Consider the following 14814-nt stretch of genomic DNA (forward strand, 5'->3'; position numbering starts at 1 on the left):
CAGCACTGCGGCACAGCACCCTGATCTTACTTGCCTGTAGGCTCATGTGCCAGATGTCCAAGCTAGCTGCCTTTTGCCCACCCTCTTCCCCCCGCCCCCCAACTCTGTGTGGGACTGAGCGACACAGTTGTGCTGTGTTGTATGCGCGTGTCCAGAGGTGTTAGTGGCTGGGTGGGATGTGGCAGGGCTGAGCTGAGAGATGTGCCTGGTCTGAGCATCGTGCCAGCGCCGGCCACGCGGCTTAGTTATACACCGCTGTGGGAGAGGAGGGTAAAGGAGCGGAGGGAAGAGGGGCCGCAGGGTGAGTAGGCATCCCTGTGAGCCAGCATTCATGTGCAGGCAGCACCAGCAACCAGGCAGCCTGTAGACAGACCCATTAATCTGTTCAGCCTTGCTGCCTGTCAAAGATGAATGTCAAACTTGCTGCGGGAGCACTGCCAGACTTGGGTCATCCTCGTGCATATGGGGCTTGCACTAGAGAAGATTGCTGCTTGCCCTGGGAAGATTAGGCAAGAGTGACACAATTATATTTTTGTTCTGGCTGTGCTACACAAAATATTGCCAATTACACATTTGTCCTGCTATTTAATTTGCTCTGATGATGAGATGATATGTGTTGCTCATTCTTAATGGTTACGTCTCCTTGGTGCTTCTGCAGGAAATTATTAGGACAGTATCTCTCCGATTATGTAATGCAGGTTAGTTAAGCCTATGTATGTGTTGTTGGCTATAATGAGACCAAGGATTAGAAGAAGCATGTGTTCTAGGATAAAGAAAAAGCTTTGGACTGACCCAGAAATAGTTTATTGTGACCTTATCCAGTGATAGGAGAATTTAGGTAAAGGTGAACTTTAGCTGGTGTTAACCTGTAATGTCTCTAGTGACCTCTTACTTGCAAAAAGAGACTTTGCTCTAATCAGTAAGAGGACAAACTCTAGAGCAAAATCTCTTGTTTCTAAAATGGAAAATCTGTAGGCTGAAACAAAAATATTACCAATTTGTATACCTGTTCACGTTAATACAGAGAGGAGGGAATGTAAGCTGTAACAATGCATATAGCATGTGCCCTTGGATTAGGTTAAAGGTGCCAAAGTGGGGCATGTGCCCCACTGGAGTGCACAGAGATATGAGGTGACAGCTCCTTACCCTGTAACATACAGATAAGAGCGTCTGAGTTGGCAATGGGGAGAGCTGAATGTGATGCTGCGCACAGCAATGCTCCGGCCTCCCCATGGGATCTGCTAAGTCCAGATCCACATCTCTGGCCCGGGGTACGCCAGCAGAGCTGGCTGTGGGGGGTGAAGCTGGATAGATGGGGGATGATGGATGAGGAGAAGTGCATGGGTGTCCACCCTCCATGCTCAGAGGCTGATGACGATGTGGGATGCACATAGAGGTGAGATCCTAAATTGGAGCGGTGGAGTAGGCATGCATATGTATGTGGAGGCATCTTGGTGGGCTGGGCTGGGCTGTGAGTTTGGTGCCTGTGGAGCTGTTGGGTTGGGTGCCCCTTCTGAGGGCATAAGGGCATGGACTTTTGTCATGAGGAGAAAGGATGAGAACTCCCTCCACCTCCTCACATGCATGGAAGTTACTGCCAGTGCTGATGTTGAAGTTGTCCTTCCTATGGTTTGTGGTACTCAAGCAGACAGAGTTTGGACTTGCCTCCTCAAAACTCAGTAATGAACCTTGCAGGAGCACCTTGGTGTGGTCACTTTCATGATGTGAAGTGGTTTGTAGTGGTGGTTTGGGGTTTGTCTGGTTTGGGGTTTGTTTTTGGTTTTGTGGTTTTGGTGTTTTGGGGTTTTTTTTGTTTTTTAGTTTAGCAACTGCAAAAATTGAGGGAAAAGAAAATCCTGTCCTTATTGGAGCAACCCCAAAATGTCCTTTCCCCCTTGCTAATACACTATCACTCTCTTTTCTTAATTGTGTTTCCTATTGAGACTTGCTCCAGGTGTAGCTTGTCAAAACTTTATCAAAATAGTTTTCCACATTAAAAACACAGTTCTAATCAAACAACATGTTCTGTAAAGTTGCATTGTTTTTTTTATATCACTTATTTTAAAACTGCAACAAAAATGAGTGCAGATGAACTTACGTATGTTTTCAGAATAAAGTTAGCAGGTTCCATCATGCCATCTTTAATACAAAACTTTATTTTTATTTTTTTTTAGCTCAATAAAAATGTTCTATATAAATTCTTTTTTTTTGCTTGTGAGCAAAATAAATTTTTTCCTTTATACCCTTATTTGGGGAGAAGGCGTCATTTTAAAAATTGTTATTGCCTCTTGCATTATTTAATAACACAGAAGATTTATTTCCTGAGCAGCTCCAGGTCTCCTGAACATTTTTTTTTATATTTTTTTCCCCGAAGATTTTTTTTTTTCCCATCCATAAAGCTAATGCTTGATTATTAGTGGCCCAGTTTACATAGGCAGTCAATCTTGATTTAAGGACTCCAAGTGATTAGCAGTTCAGTAACCAGTTTGGTGCACTGTCCCAATGGCTAATAATTCTCAGTTTTGTTTTAAATGTATCTTATTTCCTGCTTGAATTTTGCTGACTTGCACTTTCAGTACTATGGCTGAAATGACTAGCACCTCCTTTGCTTGAAATCCTACAGCTAGAAAAAGTACAGCGCAGCAGCCAGGTCTCCATCACAACTTAGCACTGAATGACTCCATATTTATTGCTTGAGCAGTCTCTTGGGTAAGATGACAAACTAAGAGCAAAAGTGAGATTAAAATATATTTGCCATTCATTTTCACAGCAAAGTGATGGGGTCATGCTTGGTGGTGATCTTGTTTTTCAGAAGGTGTCTTTTTGAACACTCTTAGGTCCATGCTTGAGAAATGGCAGTGAACTAAAGGTTTTGGGTTTAGTTCAGTTGGCCTAAGTCTGGAATTTTGATCTCTTTTAGAATTAAAATCTGATAGAAATGCTGTATGCGTTTTCATAACAACTATTCTCTTGCCCCGTTTTCATTTTCACTTCCCTCCACCCCCTTTTTCATCCTCTCTTTTCCTCCCTTTCTTCCTCTTATATCTTCCACCTTCTTCCCTGTCTCTTCTCTGCTTGTTAACACCCCTCCTGCTTGTATCTCTCTCTGATGAAGCAGCAACAGAATAAAATTGGATGAATTTTGAGTTCTTTATACTATAGTAAATTAAATGTTAGAAATAAGGAAGAAAAATTTGTTTAGTTTTTGTGGATGAACTTTTGAGTTAAGAAGAAGGAGGTGAAATTAATTTACAGATGAAACATAATAATTTAATTTGAATATTGTCTTAAACTTGGGGCCAAATGGCTTGAACTTATGGAGGGATAAGTTTTTCCTCAGTCAAAACTCTTTGCAATACTTGACCTAAGCTAGTTGAACCCCTCCACTGCTGTCTGCTTCCCCCAAAAGGGGGCCCTGGCACTGTTATTTGGTAAAGGCACTTTACAGCTTAGACAAAGCTGCTTTCCAGTTGGGCGGCCCTCAGCATGTATGTACTGGTGCATGGGGTTGTTCCTCCCCAGGTGCAGAACTTTGCAGTTCCCCTTGTTGAACTGCATGAAGTTCCTGTCAGCCCATTTCTCCAGCTTGTCAAGGTCCCTCTGGATGGCAGCACGACCCTCTGGTGTATCAGCTATTCCTCCCAGTTTTGTATCATCTGCAGACCTGCACAGGGTACACTCTGCCCCACCATCCAGATCATTACTGAAGGTCTTGAATGGAACTGGACCCAGTATTGACCCCTGGAGTACACCACTAGTTACAGGCCCCCAACTAGACTTTGTGCCACTGATCGCCACTCTGGGTGCAGTCATTCAGCCAGTTTTCAAGCCAAGTCACTGTCTGCTCATCCAGCCCATACTTCATCAGCTTCTCTATGGGGAACTTATGGGAGAGAGCGTTGAAAGCCTTACTGAAGTCTACGCAGACAATATCCACTGTTCTCCTCTTGTCTACCAGGCCAGTCATTTCACTGTAGAAGGTTATTAGGCTGGTCAAGCATGACTTCGTCTTGGTAAATCCATGCTGACTATTCCTGATCACCTTCTTGTCCTCCGTGTCTGAAAATGGTTTCCAGGATTAGCTGCTCCATCACCTTTCCAGAGATGGAGATAAGGCTAAGTGATCTGTAGTTCCCTGCGTCCTCCTTCTTGCCCTTCTCGAGGATAGGAGTCACGTTTGCTTTCCTCTAGTCCTCAGTTATGTTTACCAATTGCTGTGACCCGTCAAAGATTATCAAGTGTGGCCTCATAATGTGGGGCCAGCCAGCCACCTCAGCACTCATGGGTACACCCCATCAGGGCTCATGAATTTATGTATGTCCAGTTTGCTTAAGTATTCTCTGACCTGATCCTCATCCACCAAGGGTACGTCTTCCTTGCTCCAGCCTTTTCCCTTGGTCTCCAGGGCTTGGGATTCCTAAAGGCTGGTCTTGCTAGTAAAGACTGAGGCAAAGAAGGCATTCAGTGCCTTAGCCTTTTCTAATGAAGGTGCCCAAATATTTGACAGCATGCCTTTTTCTGTCAATATTCAACCTTCCTTTAAAGGTAAACATATTTTCAGGCAAATATCTTTTTCTGGAAGAGATATCTGTGTTTAGAGATTCCACTGAGAAGAGGACACAGCAAATGGTGGTCCTGATGGCAAATTCTTTCTTCTTGCAAAATCAAAGCATCTGCCCTGCTGAGCATTCGTTTTGGGTTTGGCTATTTTTTTGTCTTAAGTTCCCTCCTGCAGGATTTTGCACTGTACTGGAAGACTCATGTGTGACACAGCCCAGATTTGGTACCTTTCTGCCTCTTCTGCTCTTTTTTTCTCTCAAGTTGAAAGCAGCACCATTCTGACTTTGCAGAGCTAAATATAATGAAAACAAATCAATCTGTTCACAGATACTGGCTTTTTGTTTCCACCACTAGTAAAATGAGGACACATGTACTAAGGGTCAATTTTGGCCAAAGAAGTATAACTCTAACAATGTGGCACTATTATTCTACTGTGGTGTTTATTTCCTATTAAACACATTTACTCTATTTTCTCCTGGTACCTATTTCTACTTACCTCTGTCCCATAATTCCATTTTCCATGTAAAATCTCTACCTTTTACAACAGTTTTGTACTGTCAAATGCACAAATATTTGGTTTGCTGGGGCATTTGGCCTCTAAATCTGTCCCTTTGTTTTTATATTCATGCTGAAAGGAGAGTTGCTGGCTTACACCTGTGAGGTACTGTGCTATAAATATGACCAATAGCCATTTGCATCCTATTATTTTTATTCTAGCTATATTCCTATGGACAGGAGATCAGATTCAGTGTAATGGAGTATGTTGTCTAATCAATAATAATAATAATAATACAGCTTTTTATCCTGACGGCAGCTTCACGGAGGAATTTGGAAATCATTTGTTATCTGAATAGTGATATGAAACCTTAACATTAACACCAACTATGCTGCATATTCCCTTCAAGTTTTTAGTGTGTTGTGTGTCACCTTCCATTAAGTTTAACCATGTCGTGCAGCTGCACTTTAAAGTGCTTTACTTGTTCCTATGTCAAAAATTTGAGGCAGAAGAATATATTTTGTCTTTCCTACGTTGCCAATGGATCGCAGGAAGAATCCAACTTTCCTTGGAGTTGTAGTCTAATTGCTACTTATTAAAAATAATTAACTATCTTACTAGTTGTACTTTTCTGCTGCAGATTTAATTAGTGTTCACCTCCTTCCCCCCCCCAACTCCTTTGCTAGGCTGACAGAGCTGAGAGGAGGGAAACTGAAGCAATTTGAAACCTTGTTAGAAATTTATGAAGTGCTAAAATGTTTTATTCCCAGAGGCTGGTTTGCCAGCTGTCACTGGTAAGCCATTCGCTGCCTGCCTCAGACTGAGTATGCCTGTGATAGCAGGGGGAGGCAGCAGGCCACAGCCAACATGAGTGTGTACATCGTTTGGCAGATTATACACTCTGTAATTAGCAGGAAGTAGAGTGAAACTAATTATTTTTCTCCTCAATTGGGCCAATGACATTTGAGAGGAGGACGGATGTGGCACTGGATGGGGAAGGTGTGGAGAGGCCATGGTGGTCCTCCATCTCCCCAGCCGCTGCACAGGCACCCTCTGTGCTGGTGGTGATCCCACCGCTGGCTGTGCTGTGAGGCACGGAAAGGCACATGTACCTCTCCCTTGTGCACAGTCTCTGGCCAGCAGGAGAAAAGCTGTGTATTTGCTCTGCAAACCTTTTTTTGTACTGTGTATTGCTCGCACTGGTCTGTGGAAATGATCCCTTTTGACCATGGAAAAGTTTAGCTTAAGCATTGCTGTAGGCGACTCCTTGAGTGATGCTGTGTATGTAGGACAGGTTGCAGGTCTTAGGAGGGAAGGTGCATTTGCTGTCCTCTCATTAAGTCTACAATGGCTCTGCACATGAATCTGAAATGACCGATTTGGCTGAAAAGTGCACTTCCAGTGGACTATTTATCTAGTAAGTCTGTTTGTGGCAAAAGGATAAGAAGTCTATTAGGACTTTTAGTTTAGGTTTCCTTAACTAAAATGAAAACCAGTTTGCTTTCATTTTATAGTTCTCATTTGCAAGCAACACAGTCACCCCTTACCTGCACATATAAGCTGCAGCTTGGAAACCAGATTTTTTGTCTCTCCTATAAGGCTGACCTTTAAAGTTCATTTCTATCTGTGCATTTCTAAGGGAAGACTTTTACAAGGTCAGTTCAAAGACCTTATTATTTAAGTGGAGTCACTTGAAGTATAGTGCACGAAAAGCATACTGCTAGAAGATGAACCACTAGAAAATGCATTAAGGGGGTTTAGAAACACAAGAATAGCTGCTGCTTTCTGCCTTTAACATCAGGTGAGCTTTAGTGTTTTAAAAAAAACCACTTACTGTTTTTTGGCTTTGTATTTGTTTCTTTCCTATAGCTAGATAAAAATGCTGCTTTATGTTTTTAGGTTCTGGGCCTAGATTCTGTTCTCCACCTCCTGGGTCATTTGGTCTGTCCTTTAATTGGAGCAAGAAATGTGTTGGGGTTTTTTTCTTTCTTTTTTTTTTTTTTCCTGTGTGTTCCCCCCCCAATCTTGTGTTGGTCCTTCAACTACTGTATTGATCATATTCTTAACACGTCTGATGACAGTCTGTCAATTCCCTCCCTAGGCAGATCATTTCTTTGCCTAACTGCCATTAAAGTTAGTAAAAGCATAATGTGTGTAGCCTTATTATTTTCTTCCCCTCATTTGGTTTCAAACCATTTTCTCCTCTTTATACGAAATAGGACTGAGGAAGTCCTATCCAGTGAGATATTAAGACCAGGAAAAAGTGTGTGTTTGTGTGTACTCAGAAAGGAAAGTCAACAATAACAAGGCATTTAAGTGTCAGCTATGTATAAGTTAAAATGCATGTTCCGTGTAGACAATACATATCCTTTAAGAATGACCTATTTGTAAAAATGCTTTTTTAAAAGCTAGTGTGACTTTCCTGAAAGCATTAGGCATTTCTTCAAAGTAACAGTTCTTTTTTGTGAAAAATGTTAGTTTATGGTGACTCTACATTGTAAAATCGCAAAGGAATCTGAGCTTCTGAAACTTTAGTCTTGAATGCATCAAACAGGTAATGCTGCATTTGCATTAGACTGATATTTACTGGGCCTTCAAAAGCCAGAAACTTAGTGTGCGTAAAGACCCTTGACTTTTCCCTTTTTACCTACCAGCTCTTTGTGTATGTACTGACAAGTCTCATTTATGGAGTGGTCTTGCCTAGTTTTCAGCTACCAGTGTTTGTGTTACAACTTCTCAGCACGGTCCATAGAGGAACCTTGAGGTTCCTCAGCAGCATGGGCAAAACTTGTGTGGTAAGTCCTCCTGCTTCAGGCAGCAAAACTCAGTTTTGCATCACATCATCTCTCAGACATCTTTAAATGCCTTAGGGTGCCCAGCCTGGGTGACCTCCCTCTCCTCCCATGGGCACCTCTGATACCCTGTGCTCCTCGTCTATGTTTGGCTCCGCGGCAACCTGCCCTGCTAGCACAGGTGGGATGGAGCTGTGATGCCCAAGGAAAGGCAGGCATGCGATGGATAGGGGCTCACCTGCCTGTGTTGTGAGCCCCACAAGGGTCTGCAGGAGGAGAGCAGGCAAGCTGGCACTGCTGGGTAAACCAGTGCTGGTCAGGCAAGGAGTCCTGCTGCAAAACAGAGCATGTCTCTCTGTCTCCTACTTAACACCATGCATTCAGTCTCCCTGTTGTTCTGGGCAACTGGCTGAAGCTTGCCTGGGAAATACACGACGTTGGTACCTGCTGTCTGTGCACAGGGCTTCCTTGTCTCCCTGCTGCTGGTAGGTTAGTGCAGCTTGAGGGACAGCGGAGAAATGAAAGAAGAGTCAAAACTGTTCTTCTGGGAAATGGGTCTCCTCCTGGTAGCTCTCGGAGAAGGCAGAACCACTGGATAGGATCACTGGAGATATTTAGCATGCTGTGTACAACAGTGCTCGCCTGTTCTCCTCTGCTGAGGAACCCTGAGCAGTCTACTGGTGTTGCCAGGACAGGAAAAAAAAGAAAAAAACAAACCCAAAACTTGCTGCTCAGGATCATGAACTAGGACGCAAGCAGAGAAATGCAAGGTGTGGACAAAGAAGGGATAGTACTGCAAGCAAAGGAGACCAAAAGGAAGTTGACAGCAGAAGGAAGGCTTGCTGTTGGATGTTATCAGAAGAGGAAATAGCACGTATATTCAAGAGTGTGGGAAATAAATGGCAAGAAGAAATGAGACTGTGTAAATACTGAATGACCCCCTAGCACTACTGAAATCAATGGCAGAACTCCCACTTGACTTCACTGAGCCCTGAATTCATCTAGCAGTGAGTTTTGTTCACCCCATTTCTAAAAGAAGTCCAGAGACAGTACAAATGATTGAAACTGAAAGGGCACTTCCAAGTGATGGAGAGAGACAGTAGTATGATTACAGTTCTTTAGCTGAAGAGGTGACATGACTGAGGTGAAAGATGTAGAAAATGTATAGCATAGAGAAGATAGTGGATTGCCTTTTCTGAAGGGCCAGGACACTGAATGGAATGAAATATGAATGGAATAGGACACTGAATGAAATGAAAAAGAAATCTCTCTTCCCTCAGTATATAGCCTGCTCGGCTCACAACCACAAAATATTGTGGAGTGGGAGTTTAGCAGATACAAAACAAGAACAGCTGTTTTTATAAGATGGAGAGCTGGTTGAAAAATTTCTGTCAAAAATGAAGAATGAGGTGAGCTTATAAAACCTCTCTGTTTTCTGAGGGGATGGAGGGCAAATCTCCTAATCACCCTGACTGGGAAGATCCCAGAAATAGGATCAACAAAAAGAACTAAACCTAGATATGGATAGGAAAAAAAGACAAGTGTAAAGAAAGGAAAGAAAGAAATATATCTCACCTTGTAAAAATTTTTTTTTTTTTTTTTTTTTTTAGTTAACCAAATTATGCTTTGCATTTGTTTGATGGAGATCTCTGGTCTTTAACTTTGAGTAAAGACATGAGATGATGAGAAGTTCCCTCATACTCAGCTTGTATAGGAAATTTCCCCCAAAACGTAAGTCCGCCTGGTATGAAGTATCCATCTTCACACATGCCTCTCTGGTGGGTGGCTGTTTTGTCAATAACAAGGTGCAGCTCCTGAGCCCGGAGGGTTTTCCTGCAGGAGCCAAGGAGTCCTTCCTGCCTGTGGGTGTGGTCCTGAGAGCAGCCCAAGGTGATGCCTGCAGGATGCATAGGGAAACATAGTTCTTAACACTGTTTCATTGAGTGATCAAAATTCATGCTTTCCTGCTGAGGGCTGAAGTTTTTTGGAGCTTTTTCGTAGGTCTAGCACCCCTATTTATTTGCACATGTGTGTATGCCTCTAATTCAGATTAGAAAGTGGTTTCTAAAGAATCCTCCTGCCTAAAATGCTGGGCTAGTATTTGTGAGGATGTGAGCTGACTGCGATGTTCTGTGATTTTTAGTCTCCAAGATGTTTGTTTTGTGCCTCTCTTGCTATGCTTGCCTTTGCTTTTATTTTTCTTTCTCACCCACTTTTGAGCCTTCCCTGTACTCCATCCTGCACTGTTACTTGCGATAGCATTTGCGTAATGCTCTTTGTACAAAGGTCTAAGTACTGTACGGTTAAAATCTTAGTCTAGCTTTTAAGATTAAGGATAGTTTAGATGATGCCTTAGGTGACCATGCTAATAAGTAAAATACACTGAGGAATCAAGTTTTGTGAGAAGTTTTTGAATTACTTCACCTTCAGCGCCTCAGTTATGTACTGAGGCAAAATGGTTTTTTTTCTTATTAGTGCAGAATGAGAACAAGGGTCTCATTTCATTACTTGCTCAGCAAGACAGATCTTGTATGATTTGTTACCAGAAGGGTGGCACCAGCGGCCAGATGGTGGAAGGGTTGCCACCAGTGGTGGAGCTTCCTGCAACAAAGGTACACCTGAAGTTAGGAAGTAATTCAGTGCAGGCATCGCAAAGCATACTTTAAAACAGTTTACTTGGTAGCAGAATGGCTCAGTGGTTGCAGAGTAGCCACAGCATAGGGGAGCTCCAAGCAGCTGAACCTGCTTGAGCATCAGAGCATGCTGCACACATGGTTGTGCTGCAGCAAAACTCCTGCTGCTGCGTGAGATGGCTTAAAATGAGTTTTGCATGGGCCTGTGCAAAGCTGCAGCTGCAGCAGTGACTGCAGTGTAGGTACACAGCTGTGCTACTCCTACGCTTTGCAAAGGCTGATGCTGCCTTGATCTAGGGAGAGGGGAGCTGCACCTCTTTATTCTTTTGCATGCCTGTGTCAGACTGGGCAGCGCCCATAGTGGAGTTTACATCTACCTTAGTCCTTCCAGTAAATTCTCACACAATTCATATAGTTTTTGCCCATCTGCCTCCATTCCCCTCCTGTACACCAATTCTAGAATCTTTATGTAGACCTGAAAACAGTGTTGCTTCTGAGTTTATTTTTTCCACTTAGATGGCTGCTCTCAGACTGCTTCTTGTGAAGGAACTTTCTGATGTCTACTGCAGAAAGTTATGATGTCTGAGTAGGTCTTCATCCTCCACAGGGAAGCCCTCCTCTTATGTGATTAAAACATGCAGTTGCAATTGTAATAAATACTGTGCTGTAATAAAAAATTGTTCTGTAAAGATATGTTTTCTTTAATAATGAGGTCTATAGCAAACCAACTGAGATTAAGACTTTTTCATGTATTTGTCTCTCTTATTTTGTCCCCGGTTTTAACATCAAATATATTCTTGTACTTTACATGGTTAATGAATCATCCTACCATTCTATTGAAAGTTAATACACATATGCTTTGCAGAAAGTCTGTATAAAATTCTAGCATTTACAGAAGGTTGGCAGGATGTAGTTGCAAAATCTGCTAGTTTATTAATATTCTGAAATCCCCATGAGCTGTTTAGGTATACCCTTGCTTTCTGTTATGAATGTTATCTGCGCTTGCTATCAGGATAAAACCAAATTTCAGCCATATAAACAATACCAATGATCATTATTGCATATTGTAAAACTGGGCTTACATGTCAACAAAATATAGATAACTTGGAGAGCTTTTCCTGCTTGCACAGGTCTCACTGGGAAATTTGGGCTATTTTCTTTCTGATCATTTTTAGTTTCTTACATGTAAGATCTGTTCTCCAAGTTTAACATTTCAGATGAAGAGATGCAGGACATCATCTGAGGATAGGTTGCTGGGAGCTACAAAATGGGGCTCACATACTGTCCCCAAAGTATTTCTAGTAGTCATCTGGTATTTTATTTGTGTGTTTTAAAAAGAGAGAAACTAATTATGCTTTTAACAGAGCATTCAGTTAAAATACTCAGTTTGGTGTAGTGCTTGTGATCTGCGTAGCATGATTTGCTTGCCTTTCTCCCACCAGATCAATCACATTTGTTTATTAGTGAGATATATGCACAGAATAAAGATCCCAAGGGCTGGAATCTGGAAGAAAGAAGTTATTGCCAAGCTTCTTAAGGATAAGAAATATGGAATTTAAGACCCTTTTAAAATCCCTGTTGAAACTGTCATATCCGCTGAACAATGAAAGCATCGGGTTTCTATATGCAGTATATCTGCACGGTATGATACATCCTACTGTTGTGTTGTTGTTTTAAATAATGTGAAAAATAGTTCCTATATTTGTGTGTGTGCATCTTGTTCAGGATGGGGAGGTGCTCTGCTGGTGAATCATTGACTAGAAAAACCTAAAAATACCTGCTCGCCACTGTTGTTCTTTTTCTACCCTTCTGTAGTCACCTGTATTCTCAAATTTTTATTCTGTTTTTTATTGGATAATAATATTCTAAAGAAAATCATATGCAAAAGTAAGACTGTTCCTCAGGGTGGCCTTTTGTTTAATTCAAACATAGAATCACTTTATTTCCCCACTTTCAGGGTTAATATTCTGGGAGGCTAAAAAGGACACCTAAGCTCATGAAAACTGATACAAAGGTCAATTTATCCCCTTCCTCCCCACTGAGTCCTTCATGTAATTAAATGTGCAGTACTTGAAGCTTACCCTACTCTTTTTTTGTCGTCTTGATTAAACATGACAACAGATCAATGGGAGAGTAAAAACAGGCCATTAAAAATAGGTACAGGCTTAAGCCAAGCGTTCAGTTTCACTATGGAATAATAAAGCAAACCAAAATGTTCAGAATTTTGCTGAAAAAATTGTTAAACTAGCTGTGTATATGCTATAGTACCTGACAATTTAGCTGGGAATGTTTAATGAAGAGTATTTTTAACTGGACAAATCTGGATGTGAAGTATATAGGGTATGGAATGGGGTGGTTTTGTTGGGTGGCATGTTATTTTATTTTATTGTATTTTTTATTATTTTTTTATTTTAAAGCTGGGAACCTTAGAACAACCAAAGAGGGAGTGAAATTCTCTACTGGTAGCCAGAATATCCCAGGTTGTTGTGGCTAATGCAAGCAAATTACGGAGGGAATATAAACTTTCAATTCTCCTGTGGTTTAACTACGGAGAAGAAAATGGCGTTAAGGCCTTTGTGGGAGAGTGATGATTATGCACCTGTATGTCTGTGGCTTCTTGCACTGTCATCTCCAGCCATGCAGCACTGCAGGTGGGCCATTAGTTTGATCTGGCAAAATAATCCTTATGTTACCAAGTGTTGTACACTTGGTCATTAATTTACCTATTTTAATGTAACAGGTGTTTGGAGTGTACACCTTTGCAGGTGATATAGCAAAGTGAAAAATTCAAGACTTTTTGATGAGGAAATTTAAGTATTTGTACTTTGTTCTGTTTTTTTAACTCTTTCCTCAACAACCCTGTCACTAAGGGAGAATGTTATGATTTCTTCCTTTCTTAATTTACCGACCAGCTCATCTTATCTGTGTTTTCAGTTCATGCAAGGAAATGGCTTAAGGTGATCATAACCAATAATGCCAGATACCTTCCCACCATTCACGTTACCATTCCCAGAATGGTGGAATAGAGAGATTGTCTGTTTGTTTCAAGAAGCATGGCTTTTGTGGGGAGAAAAAGATATTCCAGTTCGCCCACCCCCCCATTTCGAGGTATGCGGGAAAGGGGAAATTTCTGAAAAATCTGGATGAACAAAGGGGAGAAAGGGAGAGATGAAAAAAAATTCTCTGGATTGACCCTCAAAATTGAGGTGACTGAGTCATGTGCTCTCATACATCAAGAGCTCTGTTATTAGGACATGCAAACAGGCCCTAGGGATACCTGTGGTATTAGTCTATGCCCTGAACTCAACTGATGCTGCTGTACAGTCTGATATTTCTGAAGATTATATAAGGTGTTCTCTGATTAACATGTCCTTTGTGTTCTGTCCCCTTCACGTAAAGTTTTGGGTGAAATGACAGCTTGGAAATCAGTATTTTTCATCATTGAGTTTTCCCGGCCTTCTCTTATTTACTTTGTTCTTCCCATGCTGCTTTCTCGATGCTGTATTGAAATATTAGTAATGCCACTTTCAGGACTTGATCCCCTGGGAAATGCTAGTCATAGAAATACTTGCTGTCAAGAAACCTATTCAAGTCAATGAACTTATTGATGGTTGCAAACCTACTGCCTGCTAAGGTCGTGATTCTGGGCAAAATGGATTCCTATTTTAATTATCCTTTGAACTGGTCATAAAATAAAAGCATTTACAAATATACAGAGAGTTTAAAAGCAGATAGAATTTCTCCTTGCTTTCTTCTACTCTGTCATGATCTGCTGCTTATCAGGTCTATGGGAGCAAAGGAGTCTTATTCTTCCTTCATCTGCCTCCCTTTACCCCTTTAATCAGGGTTTGTGCATTACTCTGTCACATCTACTTGTGGTTACCCATACATATTAGGTGTGGATTTGTTTGCATGATGGGATATGTCGTGGTTTAATCCCAGTCAGCAACTCAGCACCGCGCAGCCGTTTCCCCCTCCCCCTCCCAGTGGGGTGAGGAGGAGGAAAGCAAAGGAAAAAAAAGTAAAACTCGTGGGTTGAGATAAGAACAGTTTAATAACTAAAGTAAAATATAATACTAACAATAGTAATAATGAAATATAATAATAATAGTAATGAAAAGGAATGCAACAAAAAGAGGGGGGGGAGGAAAAAAAACCAGTGATGCACAATGCAATTGCTCACCACCCACTGACCAATGCCCAGTTAGTTCCTGAACTGCGATCCGCCCCTCCCGGCCAACTCCCTCCTGTTTATATACTGGGCATGACGTTCCATGGTATGGAATACCCCTTTGGCTAGTTCAGGTCAGCTGCCCTGGCTGTGCTCCCTCCC

At 41.7% G+C, this 14814-nt stretch overlaps 1 protein-coding gene across 1 annotated transcript in view; it reads left to right on the forward strand.

The window, feature by feature from the left end:
- The first annotated feature begins 1377 nt into the window (after positions 1-1377).
- DSCAM (DS cell adhesion molecule) overlaps positions 1378-14814 on the forward strand; it is a 443556-nt gene continuing 430119 nt past the window's right edge. Inside the window, exon 1 of the mRNA XM_050891759.1 lies at positions 1378-1396. Coding sequence (XP_050747716.1) covers positions 1378-1396 — 19 coding nt within the window. The remainder of the gene's footprint in view (positions 1397-14814) is intronic.

This window comes from Gymnogyps californianus, chromosome 1 (genome assembly GCF_018139145.2).
Source record: "Gymnogyps californianus isolate 813 chromosome 1, ASM1813914v2, whole genome shotgun sequence".
Classification (NCBI taxonomy): Eukaryota; Metazoa; Chordata; class Aves; order Accipitriformes; family Cathartidae; genus Gymnogyps; species Gymnogyps californianus.